The sequence below is a fragment of the Hemitrygon akajei genome, chromosome 22 (assembly GCF_048418815.1).
Source record: "Hemitrygon akajei chromosome 22, sHemAka1.3, whole genome shotgun sequence".
Lineage (NCBI taxonomy): Eukaryota > Metazoa > Chordata > Chondrichthyes > Myliobatiformes > Dasyatidae > Hemitrygon > Hemitrygon akajei.
The window spans coordinates 67,590,129-67,608,392 of record NC_133145.1 but is presented as its reverse complement, the minus strand read 5'-3'; the positions used below and the strand labels follow the sequence as shown (position 1 = coordinate 67,608,392).

The 18,264-nt window shown below is 55.7% G+C and overlaps 1 protein-coding gene across 1 annotated transcript in view; it reads right to left on the bottom strand.

Annotated features, from left to right (window-relative positions):
• Nucleotides 1-9,004: 9,004 nt before the first annotated feature.
• The window catches only part of LOC140714856 (ATP-binding cassette sub-family C member 3-like), a 188,134-nt gene continuing 178,874 nt past the window's right edge, over nucleotides 9,005-18,264 (bottom strand). The window contains exons 22-23 of the mRNA XM_073026539.1: nucleotides 10,172-10,379; nucleotides 9,005-9,402 (exon numbers count right to left, since the gene is read on the bottom strand). Of these exons, the coding sequence (XP_072882640.1) occupies nucleotides 9,020-9,402; nucleotides 10,172-10,379 (591 nt within the window). The 3' untranslated portion in view covers nucleotides 9,005-9,019. The remainder of the gene's footprint in view (nucleotides 9,403-10,171; nucleotides 10,380-18,264) is intronic.

Genomic DNA, 18,264 nt, shown 5'->3' with positions numbered 1-18,264 from the left:
AACTGAACCAACAGTCACATCTACACTCCCCCCCAAACCACCAGAACTGAACCAACAGTCACATCTACACTCCCCCCCAAACCACCAGAACTGAACCAACAGTCACATCTACACTCCCCCCCAAACCACCGGAACTGAACCAACAGTCACATCTACACTCCCCCCGAACCACCAGAACTGAACCAACAGTCACATTTACACTCCCCCCGAACCACCAGAACTGAACCAACAGTCACATCTACACTCCCCCCCAAACCACCGGAACTGAATCAACAGCCACATCTACCCCCCCCCCCCCCCCAAACCACCGGAACTGAACCAACAGTCACATCTACACTCCCCCCCCAAACCACCGGAACTGAACCAACGGTCACATCTACACTCCCCCCCAAACCACCGGAACTGAACCAACAGTCACATCTACACTCCCCCCCAAACCACCGGAACTGAACCAACAGTCGCATCTACATTCCCCCCCAAACCACCGGAACTGAACCAACAGTCACATCTACACTCCCCCCCCCCCCCAAACCACCGGAACTGAACCAACAGCCACATCTACACTCCCCACCAAACCACCGGAACTGAATCAACAGTCACATCTACACTCCCCACCAAACCACCGGAACTGAATCAACAGTCACATCTACACTCCCCCCCAAACCACCGGAACGGAACCAACAGTCACATCTACACTCCCCCCCAAACCACCGGAACTGAACCAACGGTCACATCTACACTCCCCCCCAAACCACCGGAACTGAACCAACAGTCACATCTACACTCCCCCCCAAACCACCGGAACTGAACCAACAGTCACATCTACACCCCCCCCCCCCAAACCACCGGAACTGAATCAACAGTCACATCTACACTCCCCCCCAAACCACCGGAACTGAACCAACAGTCACATCTACACTCCCCCCCAAACCACAGGAACTGAACCAACTGTCACATCTACACTCCCCCCCAAACCACCGGAACTGAATCAACAGTCACATCTACACCCCCCCCCCCAAACCACCGGAACTGAACCAACAGTCACATCTACACTCCCCACCAAACCACCGGAACTGAATCAACAGTCACATCTACACTCCCCCCCAAACCACCGGAACTGAACCAACAGTCACATCTACACCCCCCCCCCCAAACCACCGGAACTGAACCAACAGTCACATCTACACTCCCCACCAAACCACCGGAACTGAACCAACAGTCACATCTACACCCCCCCCCAAACCACCGGAACTGAACCAACAGTCACATCTACACTCCCCCCCAAACCACCGGAACTGAACCAACAGTCACATCTACACCCCCCCCCCCAAACCACCGGAACTGAATCAACAGTCACATCTACACTCCCCCCCAAACCACCGGAACTGAACCAACAGTCACATCTACACTCCCCCCCAAACCACAGGAACTGAACCAACTGTCACATCTACACTCCCCCCCAAACCACCGGAACTGAATCAACAGTCACATCTACACCCCCCCCCCCAAACCACCGGAACTGAACCAACAGTCACATCTACACTCCCCCCCAAACCACAGGAACTGAATCAACAGTCACATCTACACCCCCCCCCCAAACCACCGGAACTGAATCAACAGTCACATCTACACTCCCCCCCAAACCACCGGAACTGAACCAACAGTCACATCTACACTCCCCCCCCCAAACCACCGGAACTGAACCAACAGTCACATCTACACCCCCCCCCCCACCAAACCACCGGAACTGAATCAACAGCCACATCTACACTCCCCCCCCCCCCCCAAACCACCGGAACTGAATCAACAGTCACATCTACACCCCCCCCCCCCACCAAACCACCGGAACTGAACCAACAGTCACATCTACACCCCCCCCCCAAACCACCGGAACTGAATCAACAGTCACATCTACACTCCCCACCAAACCACCGGAACTGAATCAACAGTCACATCTACACCCCCCCCCCCACCAAACCACCGGAACTGAATCAACAGTCACATCTACACCCCCCCCCCACCAAACCACCGGAACTGAACCAACAGTCACATCTACACTCCCCCCCCCCCCAAACCACCGGAACTGAATCAACAGTCACATCTACACCACCCCCCCCCCCAAACCACCGGAACTGAACCAACAGTCACATCTACACCACCCCCCCCCCCAAACCACCGGAACTGAACCAACAGTCACATCTACACTCCCCCCCAAACCACCGGAACTGAACCAACAGTCACATCTACACTCCCCACCAAACCACCGGAACTGAACCAACAGTCACATCTACACTCCCCCCCCCCCCAAACCACCGGAACTGAACCAACAGTCACATCTACACTCCCCCCAAAACACCGGAACTGAACCAACAGTCACATCTACACTCCCCCCCAAACCACCGGAACTGAAACAACAGCCACATCTACACTCCCCCCCAAACCACCGGAACTGAATCAACAGTCACATCTACACCCCCCCCCCCCAAACCACCGGAACTGAATCAACAGTCACATCTACACCCCCCCCCCCCAAACCACCGGAACTGAATCAACAGTCACATCTACACTCCCCCCCCCCCCAAACCACCGGAACTGAACCAACAGTCACATCTACACTCCCCCCAAAACACCGGAACTGAACCAACAGTCACATCTACACTCCCCCCCAAACCACCGGAACTGAAACAACAGCCACATCTACACTCCCCCCCAAACCACCGGAACTGAATCAACAGTCACATCTACACCCCCCCCCCCAAACCACCGGAACTGAACCAGCAGTCACATCTACACTCCCCCCCCCCCCAAACCACCGGAACTGAACCAACAGTCACATCTACACCCCCCCCCCAAACCACCGGAACTGAATCAACAGTCACATCTACACCCCCCCCCCCAAACCACCGGAACTGAACCAACAGTCACATCTACACTCCCCACCAAACCACCGGAACTGAATCAACAGTCACATCTACACTCCCCCCCCCCCAAACCACCGGAACTGAACCAACAGTCACATCTACACCCCCCCCCCCAAACCACCGGAACTGAATCAACAGTCACATCTACACTCCTCCCCAAACCACCGGAACTGAACCAACGGTCACATCTACACTCCCCCCCAAACCACCAGAACTGAACCAACAGTCACATCTACACTCCCCCCCAAACCACCAGAACTGAATCAACAGTCACATCTACACTCCCCCCCAAACCACCAGAACTGAACCAACAGTCACATCTACACTCCCCACCAAACCACCGGAACTGAACCAACAGTCACATCTACACTCCCCCCCAAACCACAGGAACTGAACCAACGGTCACATCTACACTCCCCCCCAAACCACCAGAACTGAACCAACAGCCACATCTACACTCCCCCCCGAACCACCAGAACTGAACCAACAGTCACATCTACACTGCCCCCCCCCAAACCACCGGAACTGAACCAACAGCCACATCTACACTCCCCCCCAAACCACCGGAACTGAACCAACAGTCACATCTACACTCCCCCCCAAACCACCGGAACTGAATCAACAGTCACATCAACACTCCTCCCCCCCCACAAACCACCGGAACTGAACCAACAGCCACATCTACACTCCCCCCCAAACCACCGGAACTGAACCAACAGCCACATCTACACTCCCCCCCGAACCACCGGAACTGAACCAACAGTCACATCTACACTGCCCCCCCCCAAACCACCGGAACTGAACCAACAGCCACATCTACACTCCCCCCCAAACCACCAGAACTGAATCAACAGTCACATCTACACTCCCCCCCAAACCACCGGAACTGAACCAACAGTCACATCTACACTCCCCACCAAACCACCGGAACTGAACCAACAGTCACATCTACACTCCCCACCAAACCACCGGAACTGAACCAACAGTCACATCTACACCCCCCCCCCCCCCCCAAACCACCGGAACTGAATCAACTGTCACATCTACACTCCCCCCCAAACCACCGGAACTGAATCAACAGTCACATCTACACTCCCCCCCCCCAAACAACCGGAACTGAATCAACAGTCACATCTACACTCCCCCCCAAACCACCGGAACTGAATCAACAGTCACATCTACACTCCCCCCCAAACCACCGGAACTGAATCAACAGTCACATCTACACTCCCCCCCAAACCACCGGAACTGAATCAACAGTCACATCTACACTCCCCCCCAAACCACCGGAACTGAATCAACAGTCACATCTACACTCCCCACCAAACCACCAGAACTGAACCAACAGCCACATCTACACTCCCCCCCAAACCACCGGAACTGAATCAACAGCCACATCTACACCCCCCCCCCCCCCAAACCACCGGAACTGAACCAACGGTCACATCTACACTCCCCACCAAACCACCGGAACTGAACCAACGGTCACATCTACACTCCCCCCCCCCCAAACCACCGGAACTGAACCAACGGTCACATCTACACTCCCCCCCAAACCACCGGAACTGAACCAACAGTCACATCTACACTCCCCACCAAACCACCGGAACTGAACCAACAGTCACATCTACACTCCCCCCCAAACCACCGGAACTGAACCAACAGTCACATCTACACCCCCCCCCCCCCCAAACCACCGGAACTGAACCAACAGTCACATCTACACCCCCCCCCCCCCAAACCACCGGAACTGAACCAACAGTCACATCTACACTCCCCCCCAAACCACCGGAACTGAACCAACAGTCACATCTACACTCCCCACCAAACCACCGGAACTGAACCAACAGTCACATCTACACCCCCCCCCAAACCACCGGAACTGAACCAACAGTCACATCTACACTCCCCCCGAACCACCAGAACTGAACCAACAGTCACATCTACACTCCCCACCAAACCACCAGAACTGAATCAACAGTCACATCTACACTCCCCCCCAAACCACCGGTACTGAACCAACAGTCACATCTACACTCCCCCCCAAACCACAGGAACTGAATCAACAGTCACATCTACACCCCCCCCCCAAACCACCGGAACTGAATCAACAGTCACATCTACACCCCCCCCCCAAACCACCGGAACTGAATCAACAGTCACATCTACACTCCCCCCCAAACCACCGGAACTGAACCAACAGTCACATCTACACTCCCCCCCCCCCCCAAACCACCAGAACTGAACCAACAGTCACATCTACACCACCCCCCAAACCACCGGAACTGAACCAACTGTCACATCTACACTCCCCACCAAACCACCAGAACTGAACCAACAGTCACATCTACACTCCCCACCAAACCACCAGAACTGAACCAACTGTCACATCTACACCCCCCCCCCCCCAAACCACCAGAACTGAACCAACAGTCACATCTACACTCCCCACCAAACCACCGGAACTGAACCAACTGTCACATCTACACCCCCCCAAACCACCGGAACTGAACCAACAGTGACATCTACACTCCCCCCCCCCCCCAAACCACCGGAACTGAACCAACAGTCACATCTACACCCCCCCCCCCAAACCACCAGAACTGAACCAACAGTCACATCTACACTCCCCACCAAACCACCAGAACTGAACCAACAGTCACATCTACACTCCCCCCCCCCAAACCACCAGAACTGAACCAACAGTCACATCTACACCCCCCCCCAAACCACCGGAACTGAACCAACAGTCACATCTACACTCCCCCCCAAACCACCGGAACTGAATCAACAGTCACATCTACACTCCCCACCAAACCACCGGAACTGAATCAACAGTCACATCTACACTCCCCCCCAAACCACCGGAACTGAATCAACAGTCACATCTACACTCCCCCCCAAACCACCGGAACTGAACCAACAGTCACATCTACACTCCCCCCCCCCCAAACCACCGGAACTGAATCAACTGTCACATCTACACCCCCCCCCCCCAAACCACCGGAACTGAACCAACAGTCACATTTACACTCCCCCCCAAACCACCGGAACTGAATCAACAGTCACATCTACACTCCCCCCCCAAACCACCAGAACTGAACCAACAGTCACATCTACACTCCCCCCCAAACCACCGGAACTGAACCAACAGTCACATCTACACTCCCCCCCCCCCAAACCACCGGAACTGAATCAACAGTCACATCTACACTCCCCCCCCCCAAACCACCAGAACTGAACCAACAGTCACATCTACACTCCCCACCAAACCACCGGAACTGAACCAACAGTCACATCTACACTCCCCCCACCAAACCACCGGAACTGAACCAACAGTCACATCTACACCCCCCCCCCCACCAAACCACCGGAACTGAACCAACAGTCACATCTACACCCCCCCCCCAAACCACCAGAACTGAACCAACAGTCACATCTACACTCCCCCCCCCCCCAAACCACCAGAACTGAACCAACAGTCACATCTACACTCCCCCCCCCCAAACCACCAGAACTGAACCAACAGTCACATCTACACTCCCCACCAAACCACCGGAACTGAACCAACAGTCACATCTACACTCCCCCCACCAAACCACCGGAACTGAACCAACAGTCACATCTACACCCCCCCCCCCCCCACCAAACCACCGGAACTGAACCAACAGTCACATCTACACCCCCCCCCCCCCACCAAACCACCGGAACTGAACCAACAGTCACATCTACACCCCCCCCCCCCCAAACCACCGGAACTGAACCAACAGCCACATCTACACCCCCCCCCCCAAACCACCGGAACTGAACCAACAGTCACATCTACACTCCCCACCAAACCACCGGAACTGAATCAACAGTCACATCTACACTCCCCCCCAAACCACCGGAACTGAATCAACAGTCACATCTACACCCCCCCAAATCACCGGAACTGAATCAACAGTCACATCTACACTCCCCCCCAAACCACCGGAACTGAACCAACAGTCACATCTACACTCCCCCCCAAACCACCGGAACTGAACCAACAGTCACATCTACACTCCCCCCCCAAACCACCGGAACTGAACCAACAGTCACATCTACACCCCCCCCCCACCAAACCACCGGAACTGAACCAACAGTCACATCTACACTCCCCACCAAACCACCGGAACTGAATCAACAGTCACATCTACACTCCCCCCCAAACCACCAGAACTGAATCAACAGTCACATCTACACTCCCCCCCAAACCACCGGAACTGAACCAACAGTCACATCTACACCCCCCCCCCAAACCACCGGAACTGAACTAACAGTCACATCTACACCCCCCCCCCCAAACCACAGGAACTGAATCAACAGTCACATCTACACTCCCCCCCCCCAAACCACCGGAACTGAACCAACAGTCACATCTACACTCCCCCCCCCCCAAACCACCAGAACTGAAACAACAGTCACATCTACACTCCCCACTAAACCACCGGAACTGAACCAACAGTCACATCTACACCCCCCCCCAAACCACCGGAACTGAATCAACAGTCACATCTACACTCCCCCCCCCCAAACCACCGGAACTGAACCAACAGTCACATCTACACTCCCCCCCAAACCACCGGAACTGAACCAACAGTCACATCTACATTCCCCACCAAACCACCGGAACTGAATCAACAGTCACATCTACACTCCCCCCCAAACCACCAGAACTGAATCAACAGTCACATCTACACTCCCCCCCAAACCACCGGAACTGAACCAACAGTCACATCTACACCCCCCACCAAACCACCGGAACGGAACCATTCACCTATCTAACAGCCTCTTAAATGTCCCTAATGTTTCTACCTTGGCTAGTAACCACTGCAGGGCGTTCCACGCACCACTATTCTGTGTAAAATACCTATGTCTGACAGCTGTCCCTTTACTTTCCTCCAGTCATCTTAAAATTATGACCTTTGTATTAGCCATTTCCGCCCTGGGAAAAAAATTCCATAATACAACAAGCCGTAGAAGCAGAATTAGGCCATTCAGCCCATCAAGTCTGCTGCGTCATTCCATCATGGCCGATTTATTAACCCTCTCAACCCCATTCTCCTGCCTTCTCCCCATAATCTTTGATGCTCTGACTAATCAAGAACCTATCATCCTCCGCTTTAAATATACCCACTAACTTGGTCTCCCTACTGGTCTGTAGTAATGAATTTCACAGATTCTCCACTGTCTGACTAAAGAAATTCCTCCTCATTTCTGTTCTAAAGAGGCATCCCTCTATTCTGATGCCGTGCTCTCCGGTCCTCAACTCCCCCACTATAGGAAACTTCCACTCTATCGAAGTCTTTCAACATTCAATAGGTTTCAATGGAATCCCCCTCATTCTTCTAAACTCCAATGAGTACACGCACAGAGACATCAAATGCTCCTCATACATTAACCCTTTCATTGCCAGGATCATTCTCATGACCCTTCTCTGCAGCCTCTCCTGAGAATGAGAGGTGGTGGACGATGGAACCATGAGTGATTGGGGTTTCACAGTGGAGGGTTACAATGATGGAAACAGATACAGAACAACTGCATGGATTGACAAGACATTCCCTCAGAGACCTCTCCCCCAGCACCTTGTATCACTGCCTACCCCACTGATCTTAACCCAGCTCCCTCACACTGTCCCTCAGTGACCCCTCTCCCCAGCACCGTCACTGACTGTATCCCCACTGACGTTAATCCAGCTCCCACAAATTGTCCACAATGATCCCTTACTCCAGTGCCGTGTCACTCTCTATCCCCACTGACATTAACCCTGTTCCCTCATACCGTCCCTCAGTGACCCCTCTCCCCCAGTGCCCTATGTCACTGACTGTATCCCCACTGACATTAATACAGCTCCCTCACACCGTCCCTCAGTGACCCTTCTCCCCTAGTGCCCTGTGTCACTGACTATCCCAACATTAACCCAGCTCCCTCACACCATCCCTCAGTGACCCCTCACCCCAGTGCCCTGTGTCACTGACTGTATCCCCACTGACATGAACCCAGCTCCTGTGTTCCCAGGTCCGGGAGTCAACTGGGAACCTTTAATCACTAAGATGGCGGCAGTGGGCTGTATTCTAGCAGAGTCCGCAACCGTTTGCTACGGCAGAGATTGCTGTGTGAAGATGGAGAGGTGGTTTGGAAGGTACCTGAACGAAAATGTACACCAGGACCAGTGGCACTATGATGATAGTGAACCACGGTGTGCTGATCATTATTACTATCATGGTGGACAGGGAGATGAAGAATGTTGCGAGGAACATCTGGAATGTGATTGGGATCACTTCGTCAATCACGTTAATGTCCTTGCCAAAGCGATTGATGATGCGCCCGATGGGTGTGGTGTCATAGAATGCCTGAGGTGTGTGTAACTTGTTGTCCAAGAGCCGTGAGTGGAGCTGCCGAGCAGCACCCAGGCCTCTGACCATCAGTGTGAAGGAGGCGATCATTACTAGCAACCCTGTGGTGGAAACACAATGCAATTCCAGAGTGACGGTTAGCACACGGACTGAGCGCCACATCCCGACCTCCCACAGCCTGGGCACCAAGCACCCTCCTGACGATCCAGGGCAACACAGCAACACCACCCCCAACATTCCAGCACTCCAGGCACAGCACCACCACCCCCACACGCCAAGTCAATCATTGAACCTGCCCTCCACAAGCAGATTCTCTTGTCGTAACTCAGAGAAACGCAAGTCTCTCACACCCTAGCTCTCCACTCCCCCACCATTGCCCGGTGGCCCCTCGCCACTAACACCAATCAACATACATTCACCAGATCAGTGAGGGAGGTACAGCAGAGTGGGCTGTTGAGGGAGCTCAGTGATCAGAAGGGTTAAGGTTCTGCTCTGGGACCTACCCGAGGTTCTGATTGGACACATTCCTCTCCTTATCCTGTACCCACCAGTCCAACTCCCAACAGCAGCCCTCACCATCGTCTTCTCCCTCAGGCAGATTGCTGGGCTCAGTACCCAGCACTCCAGGGGTTAGCCTGAGGGGGCGCCTCTAACTGACTTGTTCAGAATGTTGGAAGGGACCTGCAGATGTCAGGAGCAGGAGTACTGAGACCTGCAGGGCCACTATCATCTCCCCAGTTCTGGTACAAGGCACGGCTGGACCCCAGAACACCTTCCCTGTTCATCGCTGGTCCTGTAATCACAGCCAGTCTGTCCAGTTTCACCCCCCACCCACTGCCCCTGAGATCAGAGGGGAGTTTAGAGCCTTACCCTGTGTTAGGCCGAGAGCTGCATACACCCCCACCCGCAGGTGGGTTGTGTTGGCGGTCCTGTTGTTGCCAGCGTCGTTGGCCCAGTCACTGAGCCAGAAGTTGGCGCCGATCGCCGCGGCATTCTGGCAGCAGTACAACAGGCAAATGAGCAGGGAGCTCCAGGAGCCAACGGCCTTCAGGTACTGCCAGAACACCACCAGCTTCACCTGAAACCAGAGCCCAATGTCACACTTTGAGACCAGCTTCCTCCCATGGCAGAGACCCACCGCCACTAACAGTTCAGTGCCAGCAAGCATTCAGTCCAGAAGTCCCATCTCCACACTCTGTACAGGGCTCACTGCCTGGGGAGAGTGGGCTAGCATATCTTTGGGGGCTGAATATCCCAGATCAGTGCTGTGGAGACAGAAAGCCATGCTGTCGTTTGGTCTGAGCCCCCATACTGACAGCCCAACGTGGCAATGGCCAACCCCTCCACATTCTCACCAACTGCCCAACCCCTCCACCTACACCTTCTCATCAACTGCCCAACCCTCCACCTACACCATCTCACCAACTGCCCAACCCCTTCACCTATACCTTCTCATCAACTGGCTAACTCCTCCACCTACACCTTCTCACCAACTGGCCAACCCCTCCACCTACACCCTATCACCAACTGCCCAACACCTCCACCTACACCTTCTCACCAACTGCCCAACCCCTCCACCTACACCCTCTCACCAACTGGCCAACCCCTCCACCTACACCATCTCAACAACTGCCCAAACCCTCCACCTACACCCTCTCACCAACTGGCCAACCCCTCCACCTACACCTTCTCACCAACTGCCCAACCCCTACACCTACACCTTCTCACCAACTGGCCAATCCCTCCACCTACACGCTCTCATCAACTGGCCAACCCCTCCACCTACACCCTCTCACCAACTGCACAACCCCTCCAGCCTACACCTTCTCACCAACTGCCCAACCCCTCCACCTACACCCTCTCACCAACTGGCCAACCCCTCCACCTACACCCTCTCACCAACTGGCCAACCCCTCCACCTACACCTTCTCACGAAATGCCCAACCCCTCCACCTACACCCTCTCACCAACTGGCCAATCCCTCCACCTACACCTTCTCACCAACTGCCCTACCCCTCCACCTACACCTTCTCATCAACTGCCCAATCCCTCCACCTACACCCTCTCATCAACTGGCCAACCCCGTCACCTACACCCTCTCACCAACTGCCCAACCCCTCCACCTACACCTTCTCACCAACTGGCCAACCCCTCCACCTACACCCTCTCACCAACTGGCCAACCCCTCCACCTACACCCTCTCACCAACAGGCCAAACCCTCCAGCCTACACCTTCTCATCAACTGCCCAACCCCTCCACCTACAACCTCTCACCAACTGGCCAACCCCTCCACCTACACCTTCTCATCAACTGGCCAACCCCTCCACCTACACCTTCTCATCAACTGGCCAACCCCTCCACCTACACCTTCTCATCAACTGCCCAACCCCTCCACCTACACCCTCTCATCAACTGCCCAACCCCTCCACCTACACCCTCTCATCAACTGCCCAACCCCTCCACCTACACCTTCTCATCAACTGCCCAACCCCTCCAGCCTACACCTTCTCATCAACTGCCCAACCCCTCCACCTACACCCTCTCACCAACTGGCCAACCCCTCCAGCCTACACCCCACCAACTGCCCTATCCCTCCACCTTCTCACCAACTGCCCAACCCCTCCACCTTCTCACCAACTGCCCAACCCCTCCACCTACACCTACTCACCAACCGCCCAACCCCTCCACCTTCTCACCAACTGCCCAACCCCTCCACCTACACCTTCTCATCAACTGCCCAATCCCTTCACCTACACCTTCTCATCAACTGCCCAACCCCTTCACCTACACCCTCTCACCAACTGGCCAACCCCTCCACCTACACCCTCTCACCAACAGGCCAACCCCTCCACCTACACCTTCTCACCAACTGCCCTATCCCTCCACCTACACCCTCTGTTCAACTGCCCAAACCCTACACCTACACCTTCTCATCAACTGCCCAACCCCTCCACCTACACCCTTTCATCAACTGGCCAACCCCTTCACCTACACCCTCTCACCAACTGCCCAACCCCTCCACCTACACCTTCTCACCAACTGGCCAACCCCTCTACCTACACCCTCTCACCAACTGGCCAACCCCTCCACCTACACCTTCTCATCAACTGCCCAACCCCTCCACCTACACCTTCTCATCAACTGGCCAACCCCTTCACCTACACCCTCTCACCAACTGGCCAACCCCTCCACCTACACCCTCTCACCAACTGGCCAACCCCTCCACCTACACCTTCTCACCAACTGCCCTACCCCTCCACCTACACCTTCTCATCAACTGCCCAATCCCTCCACTTACAACCTCTCATCAACTGGCCAACCCCGTCACCTACACCCTCTCACCAACTGCCCAACCCCTCCACCTACACCTTCTCACCAACTGGCCAACCCCTCCACCTACACCTTCTCATCAACTGCCCAACCCCTCCACCTACACCTTCTCATCAACTGGCCAACCCCTTCACCTACACCCTCTCACCAACTGCCCAACCCCTCCACCTACACCTTCTCACCAACTGGCCAACCCCTCCACCTACACCCTCTCACCAACTGGCCAACCCCTCCACCTACACCTTCTCATCAACTGCCCAACCCCTCCAACTACACCTTCTCATCAACTGGCCAACCCCTTCACCTACACCCTCTCACCAACTGGCCAACCCCTCCACCTACACCCTCTCACCAACAGGCCAACCCCTCCAGCCTACACCCCACCAACTGCCCTATCCCTCCACCTTCTCACCAACTGCCCAACCCCTCCACCTTCTCACCAACTGCCCAACCCCTCCACCTACACCTACTCACCAACCGCCCAACCCCTCCACCTTCTCACCAACTGCCCAACCCCTCCACCTACACCTTCTCATCAACTGCCCAACCCCTTCACCTACACACTCTCACCAACTGGCCAACCCCTCCACCTACACCCTCTCACCAACAGGCCAACCCCTCCACCTACACCTTCTCACCAACTGCCCTATCCCTCCACCTACACCCTCTGTTCAACTGCCCAAACCCTACACCTACACCTTCTCATCAACTGCCCAACCCCTCCACCTACACCCTTTCATCAACTGGCCAACCCCTTCACCTACACCCTCTCACCAACTGCCCAACCCCTCCACCTACACCTTCTCACCAACTGGCCAACCCCTCCACCTACACCCTCTCACCAACTGGCCAACCCCTCCACCTACACCTTCTCATCAACTGCCCAACCCCTCCACCTACACCTTCTCATCAACTGGCCAACCCCTTCACCTACACCCTCTCACCAACTGGCCAACCCCTCCACCTACACCCTCTCACCAACTGGCCAACCCCGCCACCTACACCTTCTCACCAACTGCCCTACCCCTCCACCTACACCTTCTCATCAACTGCCCAATCCCTCCACCTACACCCTCCCATCAACTGGCCAACCCCGTCACCTACACCCTCTCACCAACTGCCCAACCCCTCCACCTACACCTTCTCACCAACTGGCCAACCCCTCCACCTACACCCTCTCACCAACTGGCCAACCCCTCCACCTACACCTTCTCATCAACTGCCCAACCCCTCCACCTACACCTTCTCATCTACTGGCCAACCCCTTCACCTACACCCTCTCATCAACTGCCCAACCCCTCCACCTACACCTTCTCACCAACTGCCCTATCCCTCCACCTACACCCTCTGTTCAACTGCCCAAACCCTACACCTACACCTTCTCATCAACTGCCCAACCCCTCCACCTACACCCTTTCATCAACTGGCCAACCCCTTCACCTACACCCTCTCACCAACTGCCCAACCCCTCCACCTACACCTTCTCACCAACTGTCCAACCCCTCCACCTACACCCTCTCACCAACTGGCCAACCCCTCCACCTACACCTTCTCATCAACTGCCCAACCCCTCCACCTACACCTTCTCATCAACTGGCCAACCCCTTCACCTACACCCTCTCACCAACTGGCCAACCCCTCCACCTACACCCTCTCACCATCTGGCCAACCCCTCCACCTACACCTTCTCACCAACTGCCCTACCCCTCCACCTACACCTTCTCATCAACTGCCCAATCCCTCCACCTACACCCTCTCATCAACTGGCCAACCCCGTCACCTACACCCTCTCACCAACTGCCCAACCCCTCCACCTACACCTTCTCACCAACTGGCCAACCCCTCCACCTACACCCTCTCACCAACTGGCCAACCCCTCCACCTACACCTTCTCATCAACTGCCCAACCCTTCCACCTACACCTTCTCATCAACTGGCCAACACCTTCACCTACACCCTCTCACCAACTGGCCAACCCCTCCACCTACACCCTCTCACCAACTGGCCAACCCCTCCACCTACACCTTCTCACCAACTGCCCTACCCCTCCACCTACACCTTCTCATCAACTGCCCAATCCCTCCACCTACACCCTCTCATCAACTGGCCAACCCTGTCACCTACACCCTCTCACCAACTGCCCAACCCCTCCACCTACACCTTCTCACCAACTGGCCAACCCCTCCACCTACACCCTCTCACCAACTGGCCAACCCCTCCACCTACACCTTCTCATCAACTGCCCAACCCCTCCACCTACACCTTCTCATCAACTGGCCAACCCCTCCACCTACACCTTCTCATCAACTGGCCAACCCCTCCACCTACACCTTCTCATCAACTGCCCAACCCCTCCACCTACACCCTCTCATCAACTGCCCAACCCCTCCACCTACACCCTCTCATCAACTGCCCAACCCCTACACTTACACCTTCTCATCAACTGCCCAACCCCTCCACCTACACCTTCTCATCAACTGCCCAACCCCTCCAGCCTACACCTTCTCATCAACTGCCCAACCCCTCAACCTACACCCTCTCACCAACTGGCCAACCCCTCCAGCCTACACTCCACCAACTGCCCTATCCCTCCACCTTCTCACCAACTGCCCAACCCCTCCACCTTCTCACCAATTGCCCAACCCCTCCACCTACACCTTCTCACCAACCGCCCAACCCCTCCACCTTCTCACCAACTGCCCAACCCCTTAACCTACACCTTCTCACCAACAGGCCAACCCCTCCACCTACACCTTCTCATCAACTGCCCAACCCCTCCACCTACACCCTTTCATCAACTGGCCAACCCCTTCACCTACACCCTCTCACCAACTGGCCAACCCCTCCACCTACACTCTCTCACCAACTGGCCAACCCCTCCACCTACACCTTCTCATCAACTGCCCAACCCCTCCACCTACACCTTCTCATCAACTGGCCAACCCCTTCACCTACACCCTCTCACCAACTGGCCAACCCCTCCACCTACACCCTCTCACCAACAGGCCAACCCCTCCACCTACACCTTCTCACCAACTGCCCTACCCCTCCACCTACACCTTCTCATCAACTGCCCAATCCCTCCACCTACACCCTCTAATCAACTGGCCAACCCCGTCACCTACACCCTCTCACCAACTGGCCAACCCCGTCACCTACACCCTCTCACCAACTGGCCAAACCCTCCACCTACACCTTCTCATCAACTGCCCAACCCCTCCACCTACACCTTCTCACCAACTGGCCAACCCCTCCACCTGCACCCTCTCACCAACTGGCCAAACCCTCCACCTACACCTTCTCATCAACTGCCCAACCCCTCCACCTACACCTTCTCATCAACTGGCCAACCCCTCCACCTACACCTTCTCATCAACTGGCCAACCCCTCCACCTACACCCTCTCACCAACTGGCCAACCCCTCCACCTACACCTTCACATCAACTGCCCAACCCCTCCACCTACACCCTCTCACCAACTGGCCAACCCCTCCACCTACACCTTCTCATCAACTGGCCAACCCCTCCACCTACACCTTCTCACGAAATGCCCAGCCCCTCCACCTACACCTTCTCATCAACTGGCCAACCCCTCCACATACACCTTCTCATCAACTGGCCAACCCCTCCACCTACACCTTCTCATCAACTGCCCAATCCCTCCGCCTACACCTTCTCACCAACTGGCCAACCCCTCCACCTACACCCTCTCAACAACTGGCCAACCCCTCCACCTACACCTTCTCACGAAATGCCCAACCCCTCCACCTACACCTTCTCACCAACTGGCCAACCCCTCCACCTACACCCTCGCACCAACTGCCCAACCCCTCCACCTACACCTTCTCATCAACTGCCCAACCCCTCCACCTACACCTTCTCATCAACTGGCCAACCCCTCCACCTACACCTTCTCATCAACTGCCCAACCCCTCCAGCCTACACCTTCTCATCAACTGCCCAACCCCTCCACCTACACCCTCTCACCAACTGGCCAACCCCTCCACCTACACCTTCTTATCAACTGGCCAACCCCTCCACCTACACCTTCTCATCAACTGCCCAACACCTCCACCTACACCCTCTCATCAACTGCCCAACCCCTCCACCTACACCCTCTCATCAACTGCCCAACCCCTCCACCTACACCTTCTCATCAACTGGCCAACCCCTCCACCTACACCTTCTCATCAACTGCCCATCCCCTCCAGCCTACACCTTCTCATCAACTGCCCAACCCCTCCACCTACACCCTCTCACCAACTGGCCAACCCCTCCACCTACACCCTCTCACCAACTGGCCAACCCCTCCACCTACACCTTCTCACGAACTGGCCAACCCCTCCACCTACACCCTCTCATCAACTGCCCAACACCTCCACCTACACCCTCTCATCACTGCCCAACCCCTCCACCTACACCTTCTCATCAACTGGCCAACCCCTCCACCTACACCTTCTCATCAACTGCCCAACCCCTCCAGCCTACACCTTCTCATCAACTGCCCAACCCCTCCACCTACACCCTCTCACCAACTGGCCAACCCCTCCACCTACACCTTCTCACCAACTGGCCAACCCCTCCACCTACACCTTCTGATCAACTGGCCAACCCCTCCACCTACACCTTCTCATCAACTGCCCAACCCCTCCACCTACACCCTCTCATCAACTGCCCAACCCCTCCACCTACACCCTCTCATCAACTGCCCAACCCCTCCACCTACACCTTCTCATCAACTGGCCAACCCCTCCACCTACACCTTCTCATCAACTGCCCAACCCCTCCAGCCTACACCTTCTCATCAACTGCCCAACCCCTCCACCTACACCCTCTCACCAACTGGCCAACCCCTCCACCTACACCCTCTCACCAACTGGCCAACCCCTCCACCTACACCTTCTCACGAAATGCCCAACCCCTCCACCTACACCCTCTCACCAACTGGCCAACCCCTCCACCTACACCCTCTCACCAACTGCCCAACCCCTCCACCTACACCTTCTCACCAACTGCCCAACCCCTCAACCTACACCCTCTCATCAACTGCTCAACCGCTTCACCTACACCTTCTCATCAACTGCCCAACCCGTTCACCTACACCCTCTCACCAACTGGCCAACCCCTCCACCTACACCCTCTCACCAACTGGCCAAACCCTCCACCTACACCTTCTCATCAACTGGCCAACCTCTCCACCTACACCTTCTCATCAACTGCCCAACCCCTCCACCTACACCTTCTCACCAACTGGCCAACCCCTCCACCTACACCCTCTCACCAACTGGCCAACCCCTCCACCTACACCTTCTCACGAAATGTCCAACCCCTCCACCTACACCTTCTCACCAACTGGCCAACCCCTCCACCTACACCCTCGCACCAACTGCCCAACCCCTCCACCTACACCTTCTCATCAACTGCCCAACCCCTCCACCTACACCTTCTCATCAACTGGCCAACCCCTCCACCTACACCTTCTCATCAACTGGCCAACCCCTCCAGCCTACACCTTCTCATCAACTGCCCAACCCCTCCACCTACACCCTCTCACCAACTGGCCAACCCCTCCACCTACACCTTCTCATCAACTGGCCAACCCCTCCACCTACACCTTCTCATCAACTGCCCAA